Source organism: Eurosta solidaginis, chromosome 2 (genome assembly GCF_040869045.1).
Source record: "Eurosta solidaginis isolate ZX-2024a chromosome 2, ASM4086904v1, whole genome shotgun sequence".
In the NCBI taxonomy this organism is placed as follows: Eukaryota; Metazoa; Arthropoda; class Insecta; order Diptera; family Tephritidae; genus Eurosta; species Eurosta solidaginis.
Genome location: NC_090320.1, coordinates 202671618 through 202690351, shown reverse-complemented (window position 1 = coordinate 202690351; position 18734 = coordinate 202671618). Strand labels below are relative to the sequence as shown.

The 18734-nt window shown below is 41.9% G+C and overlaps 2 protein-coding genes across 4 annotated transcripts in view; one reads left to right on the top strand and one right to left on the bottom strand.

Annotated features, from left to right (window-relative positions):
• vkg (viking) overlaps window positions 1-12617 on the top strand; it is a 319593-nt gene extending 306976 nt beyond the window's left edge. For all 3 annotated transcript variants that reach the window (XM_067766915.1, XM_067766916.1, XM_067766917.1), the window contains 8 exons: window positions 6270-6464; window positions 6526-6570; window positions 6631-8390; window positions 8453-9303; window positions 9365-11276; window positions 11345-11459; window positions 11524-11747; window positions 11832-12617. In XM_067766915.1, the coding sequence (XP_067623016.1) occupies window positions 6270-6464; window positions 6526-6570; window positions 6631-8390; window positions 8453-9303; window positions 9365-11276; window positions 11345-11459; window positions 11524-11747; window positions 11832-12171 (5442 nt within the window). In that variant the 3' untranslated portion in view covers window positions 12172-12617. The remainder of the gene's footprint in view (window positions 1-6269; window positions 6465-6525; window positions 6571-6630; window positions 8391-8452; window positions 9304-9364; window positions 11277-11344; window positions 11460-11523; window positions 11748-11831) is intronic.
• Window positions 12618-16366: 3749 nt separating this feature from the next.
• On the bottom strand, window positions 16367-17737 carry SelT (selenoprotein T). Its single transcript, XM_067769837.1, has 3 exons — window positions 17477-17737; window positions 17112-17400; window positions 16367-17002 (listed from the first exon to the last, which is right to left on the bottom strand). Exons 1-3 carry the CDS (start codon window positions 17638-17640, stop codon window positions 16841-16843), a joined length of 615 nt encoding a protein of 204 aa, XP_067625938.1. The 5' UTR covers window positions 17641-17737; the 3' UTR covers window positions 16367-16840.
• Between the last annotated feature and the right edge of the window lie 997 nt (window positions 17738-18734).

Sequence of the window (18734 nt, the reverse complement as noted above, 5' to 3'; positions counted from 1 at the left end):
AGCGTTCTAACATTAATATTATGATATTTTATCCAAAACCGAATTTTTTATTGGTAGAAATAACCAGCAAATAAGAAATCTCAACGGTCAACCACATTCCAGAATTTTCAATTCAAGAATTGTATTGTGGTTTCCCGTAAAAGGAAGCATCAGGCCACGATCCTCTTCTGAGGTAAGGCCTTTTCTTTTGTCCCTTTGCAAAAATAGCACGTGTTGAGGCATCCATTATTTGGTAACTAATTTTTTTGTCATATATATAAAAACCGATTTCAAAACTTTTCGAAATATTTTTTCAATTATTTCATAAGTATTTTATTTCTTTGGCTTTATAAAAATAATTAAAATATCAAACCAAAAATTGTTTTGTGTTTACTTTGGTTTGGCATTTCCACAAAGTTTAAGAGAGTGATTTTAAAATTTTTTTAAAAATCAAAAAACCATTATGGCCGCCAAGAAGAGTAAATGGTTTTACCTGGTAATATTTATACCATGAGAGAAACGATGTTCGGTTTCAAATTATATTAAATGGCAATGGAAATTCCAGTATTTTTCACGAATAGCAGGAAATTTCAAGACCTAATTGACAACAATAGCAACACGAAAGTTTTTGAATTCTCTTTTGCGTTACTTTGACGTTGCCTGTGGATTACGAACATAGGAATGAAGACGTGTGTTCGAAGTCAGCTGTTTACGCAGCGTAGACGCCAAACCGATGCAAAAGTCGAATATGTTTTAGCCCTTACGATTCGAAATCGGCTGATCAATTTTCATGCCCCTGGTGATAGCACTTTACTTTCTCACTATGTTCTCTGCATGAAGTTTACAGCACAGTTTCCTGCGTAATATTAAAGAATGGCTCTTAATCCCGAACTCATGTGCCCGCTTCTCCTTGCTAATTGTTCAATTTCAGTTAAGTGCGACATCTAATATGGGAGAGCAGGAAACCGAAACCGCAAAGTTATTTTAAATCAGTTCCTTCCTTGATTCCTACATCATCTTCGATAAACATCCCTTTTACAGGAACATTAATCTGAATAAATAAATATATTCATGTGTGATAAGATCAAAGCGCCCATCCTAAACTTAAAAAAAAAAGAAAAAAAAAAAAAAGCCTTCATAAAATGTCCAGCTAATAAATTGTGAATGAACATAAATATATGTAGATATAGTATCGGTATGTGCATAGCCATATTTATTTATGTACATAAATAGTACATGAATTTTACTGTTCCAACATATTTGTATTTATTTTGCTCGAGTTGGCACATTTATGACAAATTTTTTTGTTTTTGAAAAATAAATTAAATAAAAAGAGCCGGCAACATGCCTGGCACAGATGTGCCAATTGGTTTAATTTAAAATTGGCATGCAGTTCGTTATTCATCCGCCGCATATTTTTATTTTTTTATTGCTTTTAACTTTTACCTCTTTTTTTTTTTGCTGACTTTAAACTCTTGTCTGCGTTTTTAATTGATTCGTGATTGTTGCAGCGTTTTTTATGCATAACACATATTGTAGCGAATTTCAGAAATTATCAATTATTATTTGCCTTCTGTTATCGTTCGAATCACTGAACGGTCGAACGAAAATGGTTGTTATTTAAAGCACTACCATGGTATTACATAGAACAGCACAATTCAAATTATTCGATTACTTCACCAAAATTTATAACGTTTTATTTTTGTTTTCCAAAATTTTGTATGACATAAAAAGTTGGCGTCGCTCCGCCCCCAACTCAACATTTCAAAAGCATATCTCAAAATTTACTCTAGCTATCGAGTTCACAGACATACGGACGGACATTTTTTCATCCTGAGTATTTTGATTTATAAAAGTCTATATTTGCACAATTCGCTTATGCCGTTATAAAGTAGGTACCATTATACAAATAAAGTTAATGTTCCCTATGAGCTTTAATCAGCTGATTATAAAAATTTTTTATTTTTTATTACATACTTACACGTTATGCAGTAAGCTTTCCATAAATAGAAACAATAAATAAAACTATGTCAGGGTATTTTGCATATTCCATATTTCCACAAGATGAAGTCAAAAACAAAATATAACATGCAAAAACATTTTTTTCGCATAAAATTAAATACAAATAAAAAATTCAGACTCCCTCGATGATTTCATGTGGCATTACGACGAACATACATTGAAACATGGAAATGCATAAGGACGTGTAAAAAAAACAAAGTTGTTTTACTTCTCGTTAACAATTTTTTTCCAAAATTTACTTATGATTGGGCGCCGTTGAAAGATCTGAGTGTTCTTTGGAAATTTATGAGTAATATTTTTCTTTCGATCGACACTACCCAGATGTGTTTGACATAATGAGGCTGGATGCTCATTTGTTCCATGTAATGATGGAATTTGTTTTTGTGTTGGCTTATGTGCTTATTTTATGCGGTATGTAAGTTGGTATTGTACATTTTTTTTTTTTTTTGTTGTTGCTTTTCAACATATGGTTGCATCAATTTTAATTTTGGCCATTGTTTATGTTTACTTTTAACGATTTGCACATATGGCTTAGTGTTTAATGGTACCGAAATATCTTTGCAATTTTGCACTCAAATTTTTTCTTTGTTGGACCAAGGTTGTTCGTATACACCCCGAACGTTTGATTTTATAAATATTTGTACCTAGGATATCCAGACCATTTTAGAGAAACATAACGATGCTAAGCTTGAAGGAAGCGGAATTCGGAGCAATGATGTTGGTTTTGTGGTTCTGAAAGCGATTTTGCTGGCAAGTTTTGCGGTTTTCACATAGGCATACCTCGACTGCCCCTGCCATGACAACAAAGATATGTTTGGATATGAAAACCAGAGAGGGCAAGAAAGACCTCTTTGGTCATATAGTCAGAAAATTCAGCATCGATGGTAACGTATCCCAACGAGTTGAGGTTGAGTTGAGGTCATATGCAGAATCTTAGCTTTCCCTTGATCACAGAACACGAAACTTTAACGCTCACGTCATGATCGATTGCAAACATAGTTCCAGTGTCCAGGATTTGCGCACTTTACGAGGTCCATTACATGCAGTCAGCCAAGATACATACACACCGCTCTGCGCGGCAAAGATAGTGCACACAATTACCCAAAGAAAGTTTGCCGGCGGGAAACCGCTCACGAGACCGGTAGCGTGATGATTGCTCCACTCAACTCTCACACCAACTCACTGAGAGAAATCTACGCCCTTACGATGTAACCGAGTAGTTGGGAAGTTGATGTATATTGGAACGATTTTCCGTCATTTTGAGTTCTCTAAAATGGCGCTAATGATGGCACAACGCCGAAACTCGTTTGGCTCCAAACCGAATGTGAAATGATATCTGTGACCTAGTAAGCTTCGGAAACTAACACCATTATTGTGCTAGTTCGACCATATACGGCTTTGTGTTAAATCATACCGACCCCTACTTCCGTAATTAAGCTTGTGCAGTAACGTTCGTATTTGTAACAGGATTCGTCGCCTCGCATAGGTCGGGCTCATAACATGGTTAGAAAAGCTACAAATTGCGCTGTCATCGCCTTGAAGGGGTTGCGCTACACAACCGCTTACACACCACGCTGCGCGCAAGCACACCAACGCAAAATATATGGAAGCGTTGTCGTGTCGCGAAGAGGCTAAAAAACCGCCTATTTAGAAGAAACAAATGTGTGGCATATCGGCATGGGTGTGAGGAGCTACAGATGCTGGCTGAGAGGAATAATGTCCATTGGATTTTTCCAAGAATACGACAGATAATGCAAGCAAGACCTGTTTTATGCAGGACGGATAATAAAAACCTGGATTGTGCTTAAGTAATAGAGGGAATATTTCTCTTATATAGCTAAGGATATGACAATCCCGATACCGTAACGAAGAAATGAGAATGGCAATATTGCACTCTACAAGCTGTTCAATAACGGTAGACAAAACAAAGTTTCCGTTCTTAAAGTATCTGCCATGATGTGGTGGAAGCGTGCTCCGGCACCAAAAGCCCTGGGATTAAGTTGCAGACATAACAAGATTAAAAATCGTGGGAAGAGAAGCTCGGCTCAAATCATCTTGTAGATAAATCGCGCCAAGTATTTAGTTTTCGAGATAACAGTTCTACGGGCCAGTTGCGTGGACCATTCCATGATACCAACGGAGGTTTTATGATGAACTGTATGAGTTTTACGAAGATATAAACAAAGTACGGTGAATAAAAGCTTAAACACTACACTAGCTGGGTCATGTTATGAGAATGATGTAATAACCCACAAAAGATGCCTTTGTGCAAGGAGAAGACAAACATTCCTGCAGAGGAAGAAAATTCCCGTCAGTGCCGTAAGGGGTTATTGCGGAACTGGGACATTCTGAGAAATGATTGCCTAAAAGGTACAGGGGTTCGTCGATAGCTATCGTTCAAACCATGTCCATAGCATTGTAGAACCCCTAGGAGTGAAGATTTTTGCGGACTCATCGCAACATTTCGCGTTTTCGCTGAAGCTTTTAAACGATTTCCGCTTGACTTTTCTTATTTCGTATTTTTGAAACTCCAAACTCACCTTGTAGAGCTCTCTTTGCTGTATTGAAGAGCCGTATACTGGATGTCCAGGAGGTTGTCTAGCGATTGCGAACACTAAAAGGTCTTGCCCTTCCCTCTATAGCTCCCTCATAAACTCATCCATCAGATAATCTATAGCAATTCCGAATACATATATTGCAACTGACGCACACACCGCAGGCAATAGCTCTTCCAACTTACTCAATAATAATCCCAGTTAAAACATCATTCACAGAGGTGGTCGGAGAACTCTTCGGTCTGATATTCGGCCGACCAACTCCTTACAGACCAGGAATACGCCTAAGACCTATAAGTAGGTAAAAGCTCACCGCTCGTCTTGGTATCCGGGCTTCCCCTGGTGCAGTGCGATGCTCATTTGTATCGACTTCAACAGTCGGAACCACTTCCTATGCTTCCGCGGTGATCTCGCATAAGATAGCAGCTGGCGGCTACGCCGTAACTACTCACTGAATATTGGCATCTCGCTCGAGGCTGACTGTAGTCACAGCTCTGTTGATGAGATTATAAAAATAAATGTAAGGCGCGAATAACCTCCGAAGAGATTTTAAGCGGAGCTTCCCTTCCAACTTACGTCGTGCTCCTTTTAATTTTTCTTACAAATTGGCGGGACGGGACCTACTTGTTTTATGCCGACTCCGAATGGCATCTGCAAGGCAGATGAGTTTTCACTGAGAGCTTTTCATGGCAGAAATACACTCGAAGTGCTTACCAAACACTGCCAAGTGCCGACCCCGCTTAGAAAAATTTTCTTCTAATTGAAAGAATTTTTTTCTAAAATTTTGATATTGCTTTGTCTAGGGCGTGAAGCCAAGATCTTCGGTGTGGTAGGCGGAGCACGCTACCATTACACTATGGCGGCCGCTGAAATTATATCGAGTAAAAACGTTAGTATCCTTATTGACAATAATATATCATATTGGCCTGACTTCCTCGCCACGTACCAATATATAATATTTGCCCGCACTTAGTTCAGAAATCTCTCCACCATTCCTACTGAGTCATGGGTCCTTCTGAAGCCTATATCCACTCTTTCATGTTCAATGCAGACCAATAAACAAGCAGAAGCACCAATAGAGTGCTGAAGATTGCGGACATCCATTGTCGTCATTCAGTTCTTCAGCACCCCATCCATGACAGAATTGCAAAAACAAATGTACAATCTCATATTCCGTTCCTACAACCAACTCTGTCGAGATTAGCGGGCCCAAAACTATACCTGGGAAGCCATATTTTTCCAAAGAATCTCTACATTGATCGGCAGTCCCTTGCAATCGATATCTCTGTATACCATCACTGTTCACCTTGTCAATTTATCTCAGCCCCGAAGAGACGATGTCACTTCCGTCAAACGGCACTCGGAAGTAATGGAACGCAAAATATTTCCACACTCCTGAAATCTTGGTTCTTAAACGAAGTAGAATAAAGGAGCAAAAGTTTTTTTCTCTTTTAAATAACATTTTAGCATTATGTCTAGAAGATTTACCTGTAGAGCGGTTTTACCTCCATTCAGTGTACTAAAGCGACTCACTCATCATGCCAATTGCCTTTTTTTACTTCAACGTGCCTACTTACTCGTGGAGATTTAATTTAGAGACAAATGCCAACACGCCTCAAGTTCTATGATTTAGTTTTAAGTTAAATATGTTGCATCATTACCCCATTTGTGTTAAATTACGCATGAACTCATGACCTCCTTTTATATTTTCAGGAATCAAACAAAAATTGTAATAATACCATATGCGATTGCAAAGGATTAAAAGGTCGCCCCGGTGCGATTGGTGCAAGAGGTTATCCTGGCGTTGAGGGTCCACCCGGTGATTTGGGTCCAACTGGTCCATTTGGACGCCGTGGAGAGTACGGCGATACTGGTGAATATGGCGAACAAGGCGAAAAAGGACACCGAGTAAGAAGGTTTTAAAAAATACAAATTTCAGTTGATAAAAGTATTTTTATTTGTTTTAAAGGGTGATATGGGTGAATTGGGCTTGCCCGGGAGACCTGGACAAACGGTGAGTACTTTATTTCAATGTTTATATGTAGCGCATATTAAAAACCAACACTTTATATAGGGTCCACCTGGGGAAGACGGTCCTAAAGGTATCAGCGGCATTGATGGTTGTGATGGCAAGCCTGGTACTCAGGGTTCACCTGGATTACCGGGTGAAAATGGACGTCGTGGGCCAATGGGTAAACCTGGCCAACAAGGTCCAACCGGTGATGCCGGTGAAGGTGGTATCAACTCAAAGGGAACCAAAGGTAGTCGTGGTGAGCCTGGACCCGACGGGGTAGACGGTCAAACTGGTTATGTTGGTATGAAAGGTTACAAAGGCGATATCGGATATCCTGGTATTGAGGGCTCAAAAGGAGAACTAGGTCCAAAGGGTTACAAGGGTGAGATGGCTGAGCCGGCAAATTTACAACTTTTTGCTGAAGGAGAACAAGGTGAAAAAGGTGAACCCGGTGATGGCGAAGAAAGAGAATTGAATTTTGGTAAAGCAATTAAGGGATATAAAGGTGATAGAGGTCCATCTGGTTTGCCAGGTAGTATTGGTCCGCAGGGTGAGCCTGGTGATTTGGGTGCAGCAGGTTTGCCTGGCACACGTGGTGACATAGGCGAACCGGGTGAACGCGGAAAACCTGGTAAATCTGGTGAAGCTGGTTTTCCCGGCGAGAAGGGTGCTAAAGGTGCTCCCGGATATAATGGTCTCGACGGCGCGGATGGCTTAAAAGGTGAACACGGTGACAATGGATTCGATGGTATTCCCGGTGTACAAGGTCCGGCTGGCCCACCTGGTACTTACGATCCAAATTTGGATATTTCGTTTCCTGGACCAGTTGGACCACAAGGTGATATTGGTCCACCGGGTAATCCAGGTTTGTCTGGCATACCTGGACGGCCTGGTCGTCGTGGCCCCATGGGTCCGCCTGGAGTACCTGGTGATAGAGGCTTGGATGGCACACCTGGTCGACGTGGAGATACAATTAAAGGTGATGAAGGTGATTATGGTTATATGGGACCTCCTGGTTCTATGGGTCCCCCTGGAAGCCCTGGACTTCCCGGACGACCCGGTCAAAGAGGACAACCTGGTTTAAATTTGCGAGGGCCCAAAGGCTTCGCCGGACAACTGGGCTTACCTGCAAGTGATGGTTATCGTGGAGATCGTGGTGAAGTTGGTTTGCCTGGTGACAAAGGCGAGCCTGGTGATGGTTTGAATATTGTTGGACCGCCCGGATCAGATGGTCCTCCTGGTATACGCGGTCAACCTGGTCTGGATGGTATACCTGGTTGGCCAGGTATGCATGGTGACAAAGGTATACGTGGTGATGATTGCGGCATATGCCCAGCCGGTCCACGTGGATTGAAAGGTTTGCAAGGTGATGCTGGATATCCTGGCATACATGGCGCACGTGGTCCAGTGGGTTTGACAGGCGAGCGCGGTCCAAAAGGCTGGCCCGGTAATCCGGGTCCAAGAGGCAGAAAAGGTGTTCGTGGACCTCAAGGTGACAGCGGTGGTGAAGGTCCACCTGGACCACAAGGTCGCCCGGGCTCTTCATATCATATTGGCAACAATGCAAAGCCAGATAAAGGAGACCAAGGTGATGTGGGTGAGCGTGGGGAACAAGGTGCAATTGGTGATCGTGGATTCGATGGTAGACCCGGTTTGTTCGGTGTCAAAGGTGAAAGAGGCTTGCGTGGAGACTATGGCGATACAGGTCGCCCTGGAAGAGATGGGTTACCAGGTATACCTGGGTATGATGGCAAACCTGGCCTTGATGCACAAACTCCAAAGTTTTATTTAATTGGAGAACCTGGAAGAGATGGTCGCATGTAAGGCCAAATTTAAATATATCATTTAACAAGACATTTATCCTTTTCTTTTTCTATTTTAGTGGTGAGCGTGGCGAGGCTGGCAGTGAAGGTCCAAAAGGTGACAAAGGTGAACCCAACCCTGGCCAAATATATGACAATAAGGGCGAAGTTGGTGATAAAGGATATATTGGTTTGCCCGGTGACCAAGGTCTGAAAGGAGAAATGGGCGAAGATGGTATGCCGGGACTCCCTGGTGATATTGGTTTACCTGGTCCTACCATACAAGGTCCTGTCGGGGCAAAAGGATGGCCGGGTATCACTGGTGATTATGGACTACACGGCGCTCCTGGGAGTCCAGGTATTGATGGCTTACCGGGTCTAGATGGTTTGGGTGGTCAAAAAGGTCTACGCGGTGAACCTGGTCGATATGTGCTGCCTGGTGACATGGGTCCAGACGGTTATCCTGGGGTTAAAGGTGTACAAGGTGACGTTGGTTTTCCTGGATCTCCTGGGCCAGCAGGCAGGCCTGGTGTGAAGGGTATTAAAGGTTCAAAAGGAGACGACGGAGCGTGGGGCTTGCAAGGTTTGCCTGGAAATAAAGGTCAACGGGGTGACTACTTGGTTGGTTATCCTGGTCTTGAGGGTGCTCCTGGTAGAGATGGCAGAACTGCACCACATGGCCGAAAAGGTAACAAAGGTGAAATTGGCATGCCAGGGCCAGTTGGTGTACAAGGTGCAAAGGGTAGCATTGGATTTCCTGGCAGACGTGGCCGTATTGGCGACCAAGGGCGATCTGGCGAGCCAGGTCAAACTGGAAGTCCTGGCTGGGTTGGAATCCCTGGCGACCAAGGTGATCGTGGTGATATTGGCTATGATGGTAGGATTGGCGATATGGGTCCACGTGGTCCTTTCGGAAACATGGGACCTAAAGGTAAATTGAGTTTATATCTTTAAAAATCAAAAATGGAAAAATAAATACAAAATTATTACAGGACAGTCTGGTGATGTTGGTCCCTTTGGCCGGGCTGGAGCTTTTGGTATTCCCGGGCGTAAAGGCGCTTCTGGTGATCGCGGTTTTCCTGGACGACCTGGCGCTAAAGGCAATGCAGCTTACAGTGGTGTAAAAGGTGAAATAGGTGAACCTGGTCCAATCGGTCCTCGCGGTTACGATGGATTACCGGGAGAAAAGGGTATGCAAGGTCCTATTGGCGATACACCAATTCCCTTAGATGGACTACCGGGCGTGAAAGGAGATGCCGGCATCCCTGGCCGTTATGGCTTAGACGGTTTACCCGGCTTAAAAGGCGAACAAGGAGATGTTGGCATAATGGGACTTGCAGGAATGATTGGTGATAGAGGAGATGAAGGCTTAACCGGTTACCGAGGACGCAATGGTTTGCCCGGGCTAAAAGGTGCTATCGGTGCTATTGGTCTGACTGGTGCATCGGGTGAAACGGGTGACATGGGAGACGAGGGCTACATCGGTTTGCCTGGATTGTTTGGTGATCAAGGCGACGCTGGACTACCGGGCGCTATAGGTTCACAAGGAGAGCGAGGTGATGAAGGATATCCCGGACGGCCTGGCATACTGCTACGTGGATTCGCACAACGAGGCGATAAAGGAGAACAAGGGTTCCAAGGCGAACAAGGTCCGATTGGGGAGCAGGGTCCAGATGGTGCCCTAGGCTATCCAGGTCTTAAGGGTGAACGTGGTGATATTGGTTTCGCTGGAGCTCATGGTGCTGACGGATATCCTGGTGTCAAGGGAGAAATAGGAGACAAAGGTTATCGTGGTCCCACTGGTGCAATAGCTGCGTTTATTGAAAATGGCGATGAAGGTGAACCGGGCTATGATGGTTTCCCAGGACGACCAGGACGTCTTGGTCCCAAAGGAGCACCTGGTGAACAAGGTGAATATGGCGAAAATGGTTTAATTGGTTTGCCAGGCATTTCGGTACAGGGACCAAAAGGACGGCCAGGTGATGTCGGTTACCCAGGGCCACCGGGTCGTAACGGTATGCATGGTATGACCGGTCTTAAGGGTGCACGTGGTGACTTTGGTTATCAAGGTGAAACTGGAGAGCCCGGATTTGCTATACGCGGTCGAAATGGTGACGTTGGTGATATTGGCCTAATGGGAGAATCTGGTTTTGATGGCCTAAAGGGTGTACAAGGCGAACAAGGCTACCAAGGACGTCCCGGCCCAATTGGTTTCCCTGGGCCAAGGGGGCCACAGGGTGATGCAGGTTGGAGTGGTATTGATGGTTTGGATGGCCTTGAAGGACCGAAGGGTGAACGCGGTATGACATATGATTTTAGTTTTGCACAACCTGGCGCACGTGGTGAACCTGGACTTTGGGGATTTAAAGGTGAAATGGGTGATATGGGTGAAGAAGGAGAAATTGGCAGTCAAGGATGGCGTGGTCTAAAAGGTTACCAGGGCGAGCAAGGTTATATGGGCACTACGGGACCTGATGGACCAAAAGGAGAACGTGGTATGCCTGGTCCTGAAGGCTTAGCCGGTTTACCAGGTATGCCAGGACCACAGGGTCCAGTTGGCGCACCAGCACCTCCACCACCGCTTCCCAAGAGTCGCGGGTTTGTTTTTGTACGTCACTCACAATCGGTACTCATACCCGAATGTCCAGCAAATACAAATAAATTGTGGGAAGGTTATTCGCTTGCCGGTAATATTGGAAGTAGCATGGCCGTCGGACAAGATCTGGGACAATCTGGCTCTTGCATGATGCGTTTCTCAACAATGCCTTACATGTTTTGCGATGTCAACAATGTCTGTAATTATGCGCAGAACAATGATGACAGCTTATGGCTATCGACGGCTGAACCAATGCCTATGACTATGCAACCAATACAATCCAATGATCTGATGAAGTTCATATCGCGGTAAGACGCATATAGAATTTTTTGTCTCTTACATTTTATTTTATCTCACCTCTTTTTTGTAATTTTAGTTGTATCGTTTGCGAAACAACGACGCGTATTATTGCGCTACACAGTCAGAGCATGAGCATACCGGACTGCCCCAACGGTTGGGAAGAAATGTGGACCGGTTACAGTTACTTGATGGTATGCATGCGAAAGCTATTAAATAATGATGGTTGTAATTATCTTCTTCTTTACAATTACGTAGACTACAACTGATAACACAGGCGGCATTGGTCAGAATTTAGTATCGCCCGGTTCCTGCTTAGAAGACTTCCGTTCTAATCCGGTTATTGAGTGTCATGGTCATGGACGCTGCAATTATTACGATCCCCTCGCCTCGTTCTGGTTGGCAGTAATTGAGGAGCACGAACAATGGCTGCAACCTGTACAGCAAACTTTGAAGGCTGATCAAACGAGTAAAGTTAGCCGGTGAGTACGATTGTGTTAAAATTAAATTACAAAATTTCAATCTCACCTACGAATACTTATATTATTGCTATATTTCTCTGACAGTTGCACCGTTTGTCGACGCAAAAATATATCCTACATACGACGACAATCTTCAGTACAGGTACAAGCTACCGAATTCCGTCGGGGTCCCGAACACTTCGCTCCCGAGCGACAACCACAATACGTACCACAAAGGCAATTCGTACCTCAATCTCCACCACAGAGACAGTTTGTATCAGGGCAAATACGACAGCCGCAACAGCCACAATCGCCAGCGCGAAACTCGTATTATCGCCCGAACTATAAACGTCCGGATCCGAATAGTGGCCCCTATTATTATGGTGGGCAACAATATCGAGCCAACCACATACGGCGCCCACGTGAAGATACCGTCGCACCATGAGGTTTAAACCCCGATCCACCTTCCCCTTTAAAGTAAAATAAAATTATAAACTAAAATAGGTAGGCGCTTAATATTTTCCTTAACTAAAAAAAAAAACATGTTTAAACTAAAAATAAAATTAAAATAACAACGAATTATATCATTGATAAAAAACAGTTCACATGTAACAGTTATGTATAAATTTATTTTTTTTATTTAAAATGTTGTTCTCTTCATTCTTTTCACTTTGACAAATTGTATACGTTTAGCGTTTAAAAATTTATAAAAAAAAATTTTATAAACATTTTTTGTACACCAAATACTGCCTAGCATTTTTTTAAATGTAGTTAATATACAAAATAAACCAAATGAAAACCAAAATTAATTAACTTAGCTACACAAATAAATATGTATGTATGTTTATGTAAATAAGAAATAAAATACAACAAAAATTTTTAATAAAGGCATTTTAATAATTTTTTTTTGTTTTATATTTTATGAATAAAAATACGTTAAATCCCGAAATGCTCTCAATCTGCCGTGCATCATCTTTAATGGCGCTGAACCGCCTAAGTGATTTTGGCCATTCCGTTACAAGTCAGGCCAACTATGCCCACCAAGGGAGATTAAGACTTCCTTCACCTACCTCTGCCAACTCAGTGGAAGTCTCCTTCTTACTCTGCTTCCAAGTTGCGGTGTCAACTGAAATACTTTCTTGGCAGAAGCATCTTTGCTTATTCCCTTTTGAGCTTTTATTCGCTGCACTATCGTCATGTCTGCGTAAAGCTCACATAGTTCATCATTATTCCCCCTTCGATACTCGCTGTCGGCATCACGGGAAGGAACATAAATCTTCCATAGAACTTCTCTCAACAACACTCCAAGAGCCATCTCATCTTTTCTCGACACCGTCTATTATTCCTAACCATACATCAGGATAGGTATGATGAGCGACTTGTAGAGCGTTATATTTGTTCGTCGAGAGAGGACTTTACTTTTCAATTGCCTACTCCGTCCAAAGTAGCACCTGTTGGCAAGAGCTATTCTCTTTTTGATTTCTAAGCTGACATTGTTTTTGCTGTTAATGCTGGTTCCCAAACAGACGAAAGTATTTACTGTCTCGAATTTATATCCGTCAACAGTGACATGGCTGCCCGGGCGCGGAGGTGCAGATGCTTTCTTGGATGACAGAAGATACTTCGTCTTATCCTCGTTCACCATAAGACCCACTTTTTTTGTTCTTTTACCTAATCCAAGGGCAGAACTCACAGGCCAATAATATCAATATCACCAGCATACGCCAGTAATTGTACGCTTTTATAATAGACTGTACCACTACGGTTTAGTTCTACCGCTACAATTATCTTCTCCAGCATTATGTTAAAGAAATTGCAAGAAACAGAATCGCCTTGTCTGAAGCCTCGTTAGATTTCAGATGGCTCGGAGAGGCCCTTCCCAATCCTTAAGGAGCTGGTGGTGTTGCTCAGCGTCATTTGACAAAGCCTTAATAACTTAGCGGTAGCGCCTTTCTTCTGAATTGAGCAAAGTACACTCAAGTTCCAATCTGGAGGCATGCGCCCATCCGACCATATTTTGCATAAGAGTTGATGCATGCTCTTTACCAACTCTCGCCGGGTATGATGTCATTACTTGACGCCTTGGGTTTTTTAGCCGGGATATTACAATTCCTTCTTCATCATAGTTACGTACCGGAACATGTATTCTATCATCGTTGATAGGGTGCTTGTCTTCATCCTCGCTAGCTAGCAAAGGGGAGAAGTGTTCCCTCCACAACTTAACGTACTCTGTACGTCATTTAACAGGTCACCATTATCGTTCCTGCAAGAATCTGCCGCGGTCTTGTAATCTTCCGTCATTTGCCGAATTTTTGGTACACAACCCCCTGAATCAATTTCGTATTTTATTAGCCTCTTAAGTCTAGTGCTACGAGCACTGCAGAACAGACTGACTAGTCAGCAGAAAGCGCTCACACATTTCTTCGCATCCGACAAAGGCCAATGGATACTTCGGACTTTACGGTAGACCATAGCCTACCTACACTGACAGAGAGGTAACAATTATTTCAATGCTCCTCCCATTTTGCCCGCTTGTCTTTGTGCACAAGCTGTCTGATGCGTTGGTTTATGTCCCTTATTAGAAGGTCGCCAGGGTCGTGCTGTCTTATAAGTTCACGCTCTCTCGCCAATGTTGCGGCCTCCGTTGGAAAATATGGTCGGATTTCCAGGATTATTTTAACGGGATTAAAACTAGCTGGCGCGGATTCAATAACCTTGCGGAAAGCACTCTCCCTTTGATGAACATCAGTCGGGTTTGGGAGGGCAGCAAACTGATTGTCTGTATATATTTTGTAATCTTCCCACTTTCCTTTTTTGAAGTTTATGAAAGTGGGGTTCTCTGAAGTGATAAATTCGGCCGATCGCTCGCGGGAGAGGAGTATGGGTAGGTGGTCGGATAGCAATGTTACCATCAGCTGCCTGTTGACGCTGACGATGTAGGTGTCTGGCGACCTCTTACAGCTATCTGACATACGTGTGTGTGCGTCCCCATTTATCATGCAGAACGCCGTTTCTTCTATTTGATTGGCCAGCATCCCCTGATGTCTGCTTGTAGATCAGAATGGTGGGCATTGAAATCGCCTAGGATAATGCGATTTTCACCAGTGAGTAGTGCGCTGTCATGGCAGTATCCACTGGGGCAAAAAATTACACGAGGGACGTAGATGTTGATAATTTCTAAATTTCCATCGCCTGACGGGACAGATATGCCATAACGTTCCAGAACTGTCCCTACGGCTGATATCGGGATCAAGGAGATTACATTGCACCAAGTGGCGGGTGATTAATGCGAGTCCGCCGCCATATCCACTCTCACGATCTTTTCTATGGATGTTGTACCCAGAGCAGGTATGCATAGCGGATTTTGCATGTGTTTATCTGTTGTTGTTGCTGTAGCGATAAGGTTGCTCCCCGAAGGCTTTGGGGAGTGTTACCGATGTGATGGTCCTTTGCCGGATACAGATCCGGTACGCTCCGGTAACACAGCACCATTAAGGTGCTAGCCCGACCATATCGGGAACGATTTATGTAGCCAGATTAAACCTTCAGGCCATCCCTCACTCCCCACATCAAGTTCCTTGAGGAGCTTGGGGTGGTCAGAGCCTCGTCTGTTGGTGGAACAGTATTCGCCGCGGATAGGTAAGGTTGACAATTGGGTTTGGAGAAGCTATATATTGCGCTGGCAATCTGAAGAGTTGCGCTACAATCTGGTGTTTTAGTCGCCTCTTACGACAGGCATACCTACCGCGGCTATACTCTGACCCCCTAACCCGCTGGCGCGTGTGTTTAGTCTCTTGGAGAGACTAAAGAGTGTTTAGTCTCTTGGATCACAGCAATGCGGATTTTGTGCAGCTTCATAAAATCGACTACCTCCGTCATCTTCTCAGTTAACCATTGGAGTTTAACTGCAGTATCTGAAGTCCAACTGGGAAGACATCGTCACTATGTGGGTAAGTGACGGGTGACTGCGGCTGGGTTGAGGAAGGCTAGGACACAAATTCTATTCAGACACTAGGGCTGAACTATCTTGGGAAAGCATCGGAGTAGCCAGTGTAGTTGGGCCGGGCAACATAGCACGATCAAATCCGTCGGGGGATTACCGTCACTAAGACAAGAACATTTAGAAAACGGACCGCCCAAGGCAGGCTAAGACGCAGACTATATGACGCTCTTGAGCGTGAACAGCAAGGTGACACAAAAGATGTGTAAAAGTGACGGCGTCCACGAATGGTGGGATCTAGCCTAGAACACCCGTTGCGATGCAACAATCATTTGCACGTGACACACTGGCATGAGTGTGACCGTCCTTAAAAGATTCGTTTCCATCACACACAGAAAACCCGTTTCTCTGGACACCGATTAGGCTCTGGTCGCGGAACGCGACAAATTAAAAGGGGTACACTGAAATGACAGCCCTTGGTCTGGAAAAATTCCGAGTGGCTCCGGTACATAGAACCGGCTGCGTGGGAAGCGATGTAGGTCCTCTGTGGTTGTTGTTCTTGTTGTAGCAGTGATGTAGGTCCCGTCTTGTCGATTTTTAGGGAAACTTAAAAGGAGCATAACGCTAATTAGAAGAGAAGCTCGACCTAAATCTCTTCGGATGTACATGTATCGCGCTTTGTATTTCTTTATTTGAAAAATTATATTTTAGTTCTTTTAATTTAATTTGGTTTTATTACTTTTTTATGTTTAATGTTTTAAATTTACACTGTAATCTTTTAACAAACATATGTAAAACAAAAATTCAGTATTAAATGAGGAACACAAAAAAATTAAAAAACAATTAAAAAAAACAAAAAAAATACTACAACAAAAAGAAAAATCGGGAAGAATGTGACGGAAATTAATAAACTTAAAACAAACCAAATGGGTTACACATGCCTTAAGAATATTTACTTATCGCAATTAACTATCCCAACTAGGTTCTTACTAAAACAGCATCTTAGGTCAAGTGAAACGGCAAATATTTGGCAATTACAACCTCACATAAAGCGCGCCATTTATGTTTTACTTTTCGACCACTTCGTTTTACATTCATACAAGACTACAAAAGCAATCCCCAAAGTTAACCCTTAATTGTTGTGTAGTAAATATGTATTTATGTCTTTTAATTATTATTTAACAAAGCCTGGATTCTCTTGAATTGGTTCTGTGAACAATAGTTGATTGTCAATGATTTGAAACAGCTCCTGCGGTGCTGGTATGCGCCCAGTTTGTAATTTTGACCACACAGGCACGTCATTTAATGTGATTTCGAAAGCGCCAGAAGCAACAAGCTAAAAATGAGATAAGGTATTATTTAGATTAAATTGCACTTAAATGTAAGTAAATGAAACTATTTACTTTATCACTATATTATAAGTCTTATATCTTATGAGCATTTACCTGCCCTTCAAGCATATTGCCCACAAAGAATACCATAATGCATGTATAAAGTTTGTTTTCCAATAAATGTCGCCACCAACCAGGCATCTGTTGACCAATTATACCAAATATATCAAATGAGGATACAATCACTACAATGAATAAAATCTTCGCCGCAAATACAATGCGTGAAAGATACATGTTAAAGCCGGGTGGATCATAATTGCCACCGTTCACTGTGATTTGTGGATAACGCTCCGATAATATATTAACATAATCCTCAAAAGCTTTCCGGTAACCACATGAGTAACTGGAAGTGTAAATAGTAAATGTTAGATAATAGGAAACATAAAAGTTGATATATATTTGCTATTTGAATTAATTACCAATACAAAATGGTCATTGTAGGGGCACCAATATTTTGTCCAAATTTAGTAGCGGGTATTTCTTTTTCACTTGCATCGACGCCAAAGTTAATGTTCCCCACGAAAATGACGCTGACGAGCAGGCAAAATGCTAAAGTTATATTTTTACTACCGAGTATTCCCATTTTATTAGCGTAATTACTTAATTTTCTTAAATTAATTTCACACTTTGCCACCTTTGATTTTCATGAAATTGCAAATGTCATCTTTGTTGCAAATAATCAGTGTTCCCATGTGATGCAAAAAAAGAAGCTAGATTGGCAGAAAAAGGTTAGAAAAGGCTAAATTTAGAAAAAAAATAAAAAAAGGCCAGAAATTTTTTGGTTAATTCATTAAATTTTTTTTTATATTTTAGTTTACACATTTGTAAATAAAAACTTATAAACATAGCTTAAGCATATTTTCCTGTTTCAAAACATATCAGGCACATTTTCTTTGACTAGCACATGAGATTACTTTAAATGATTGCATATGTGTATATACATAAAAAAATATTACAAACTAATTATTTATATAAAATATTCCCCATCTGAAGAATCAGAAGAGCTTATGTCTGGGTATAAAGTTTCGCTATTTACCATAGATATGAGATCATAGGTAATTTCAAAGTCATTACAACATTTAGATAAGCGTTTTAACGAGCATCTAATATTAAGCAGTGCATTAACCATTTTAATTTTTAGTCTGTTCCTTAATTTAGTTTTCAGAATTTTCATGCCACTAAAAACTCTTTCAACCTCCGCGTTACTGAGTGGTAATACTAAAAAACTAAATATTAATTAGACAAGTTCTAAAAAAGGAGGTTCGTTTAATGCATTTTTATGATCTCGGACTTCCGACCAAAATTCAATGGCGGAGTGTACATTTTTCCATTGTATAGTTATAAGTTTTCGCCACTGCAGCTCTATTAATGCTATCTGACTTGAAGAATAACTATACTTCACTTTTTCAAAGTAAGAAAATACATCTGGCTTTCAAATTTTCAACGAATTTTCAGCAGAAAAAGAATTAATCTTTAGTATTAGGTGTTCACAGGAACTATTGAAATTATTTTATTTTAGAAATTTTTAAAAATACATTCGGAGTAAAAAAGGCTAGAAAAAAGTCACGAAGCTAAACAAAAAATTTCGAGGCTAAAGGCAAAAAAAGGGCTAAATCTAGCCTCGAAAAGGCTAACCTGACAACACTACAAATAATGAAGGGATCTTCCCGCAGAGTT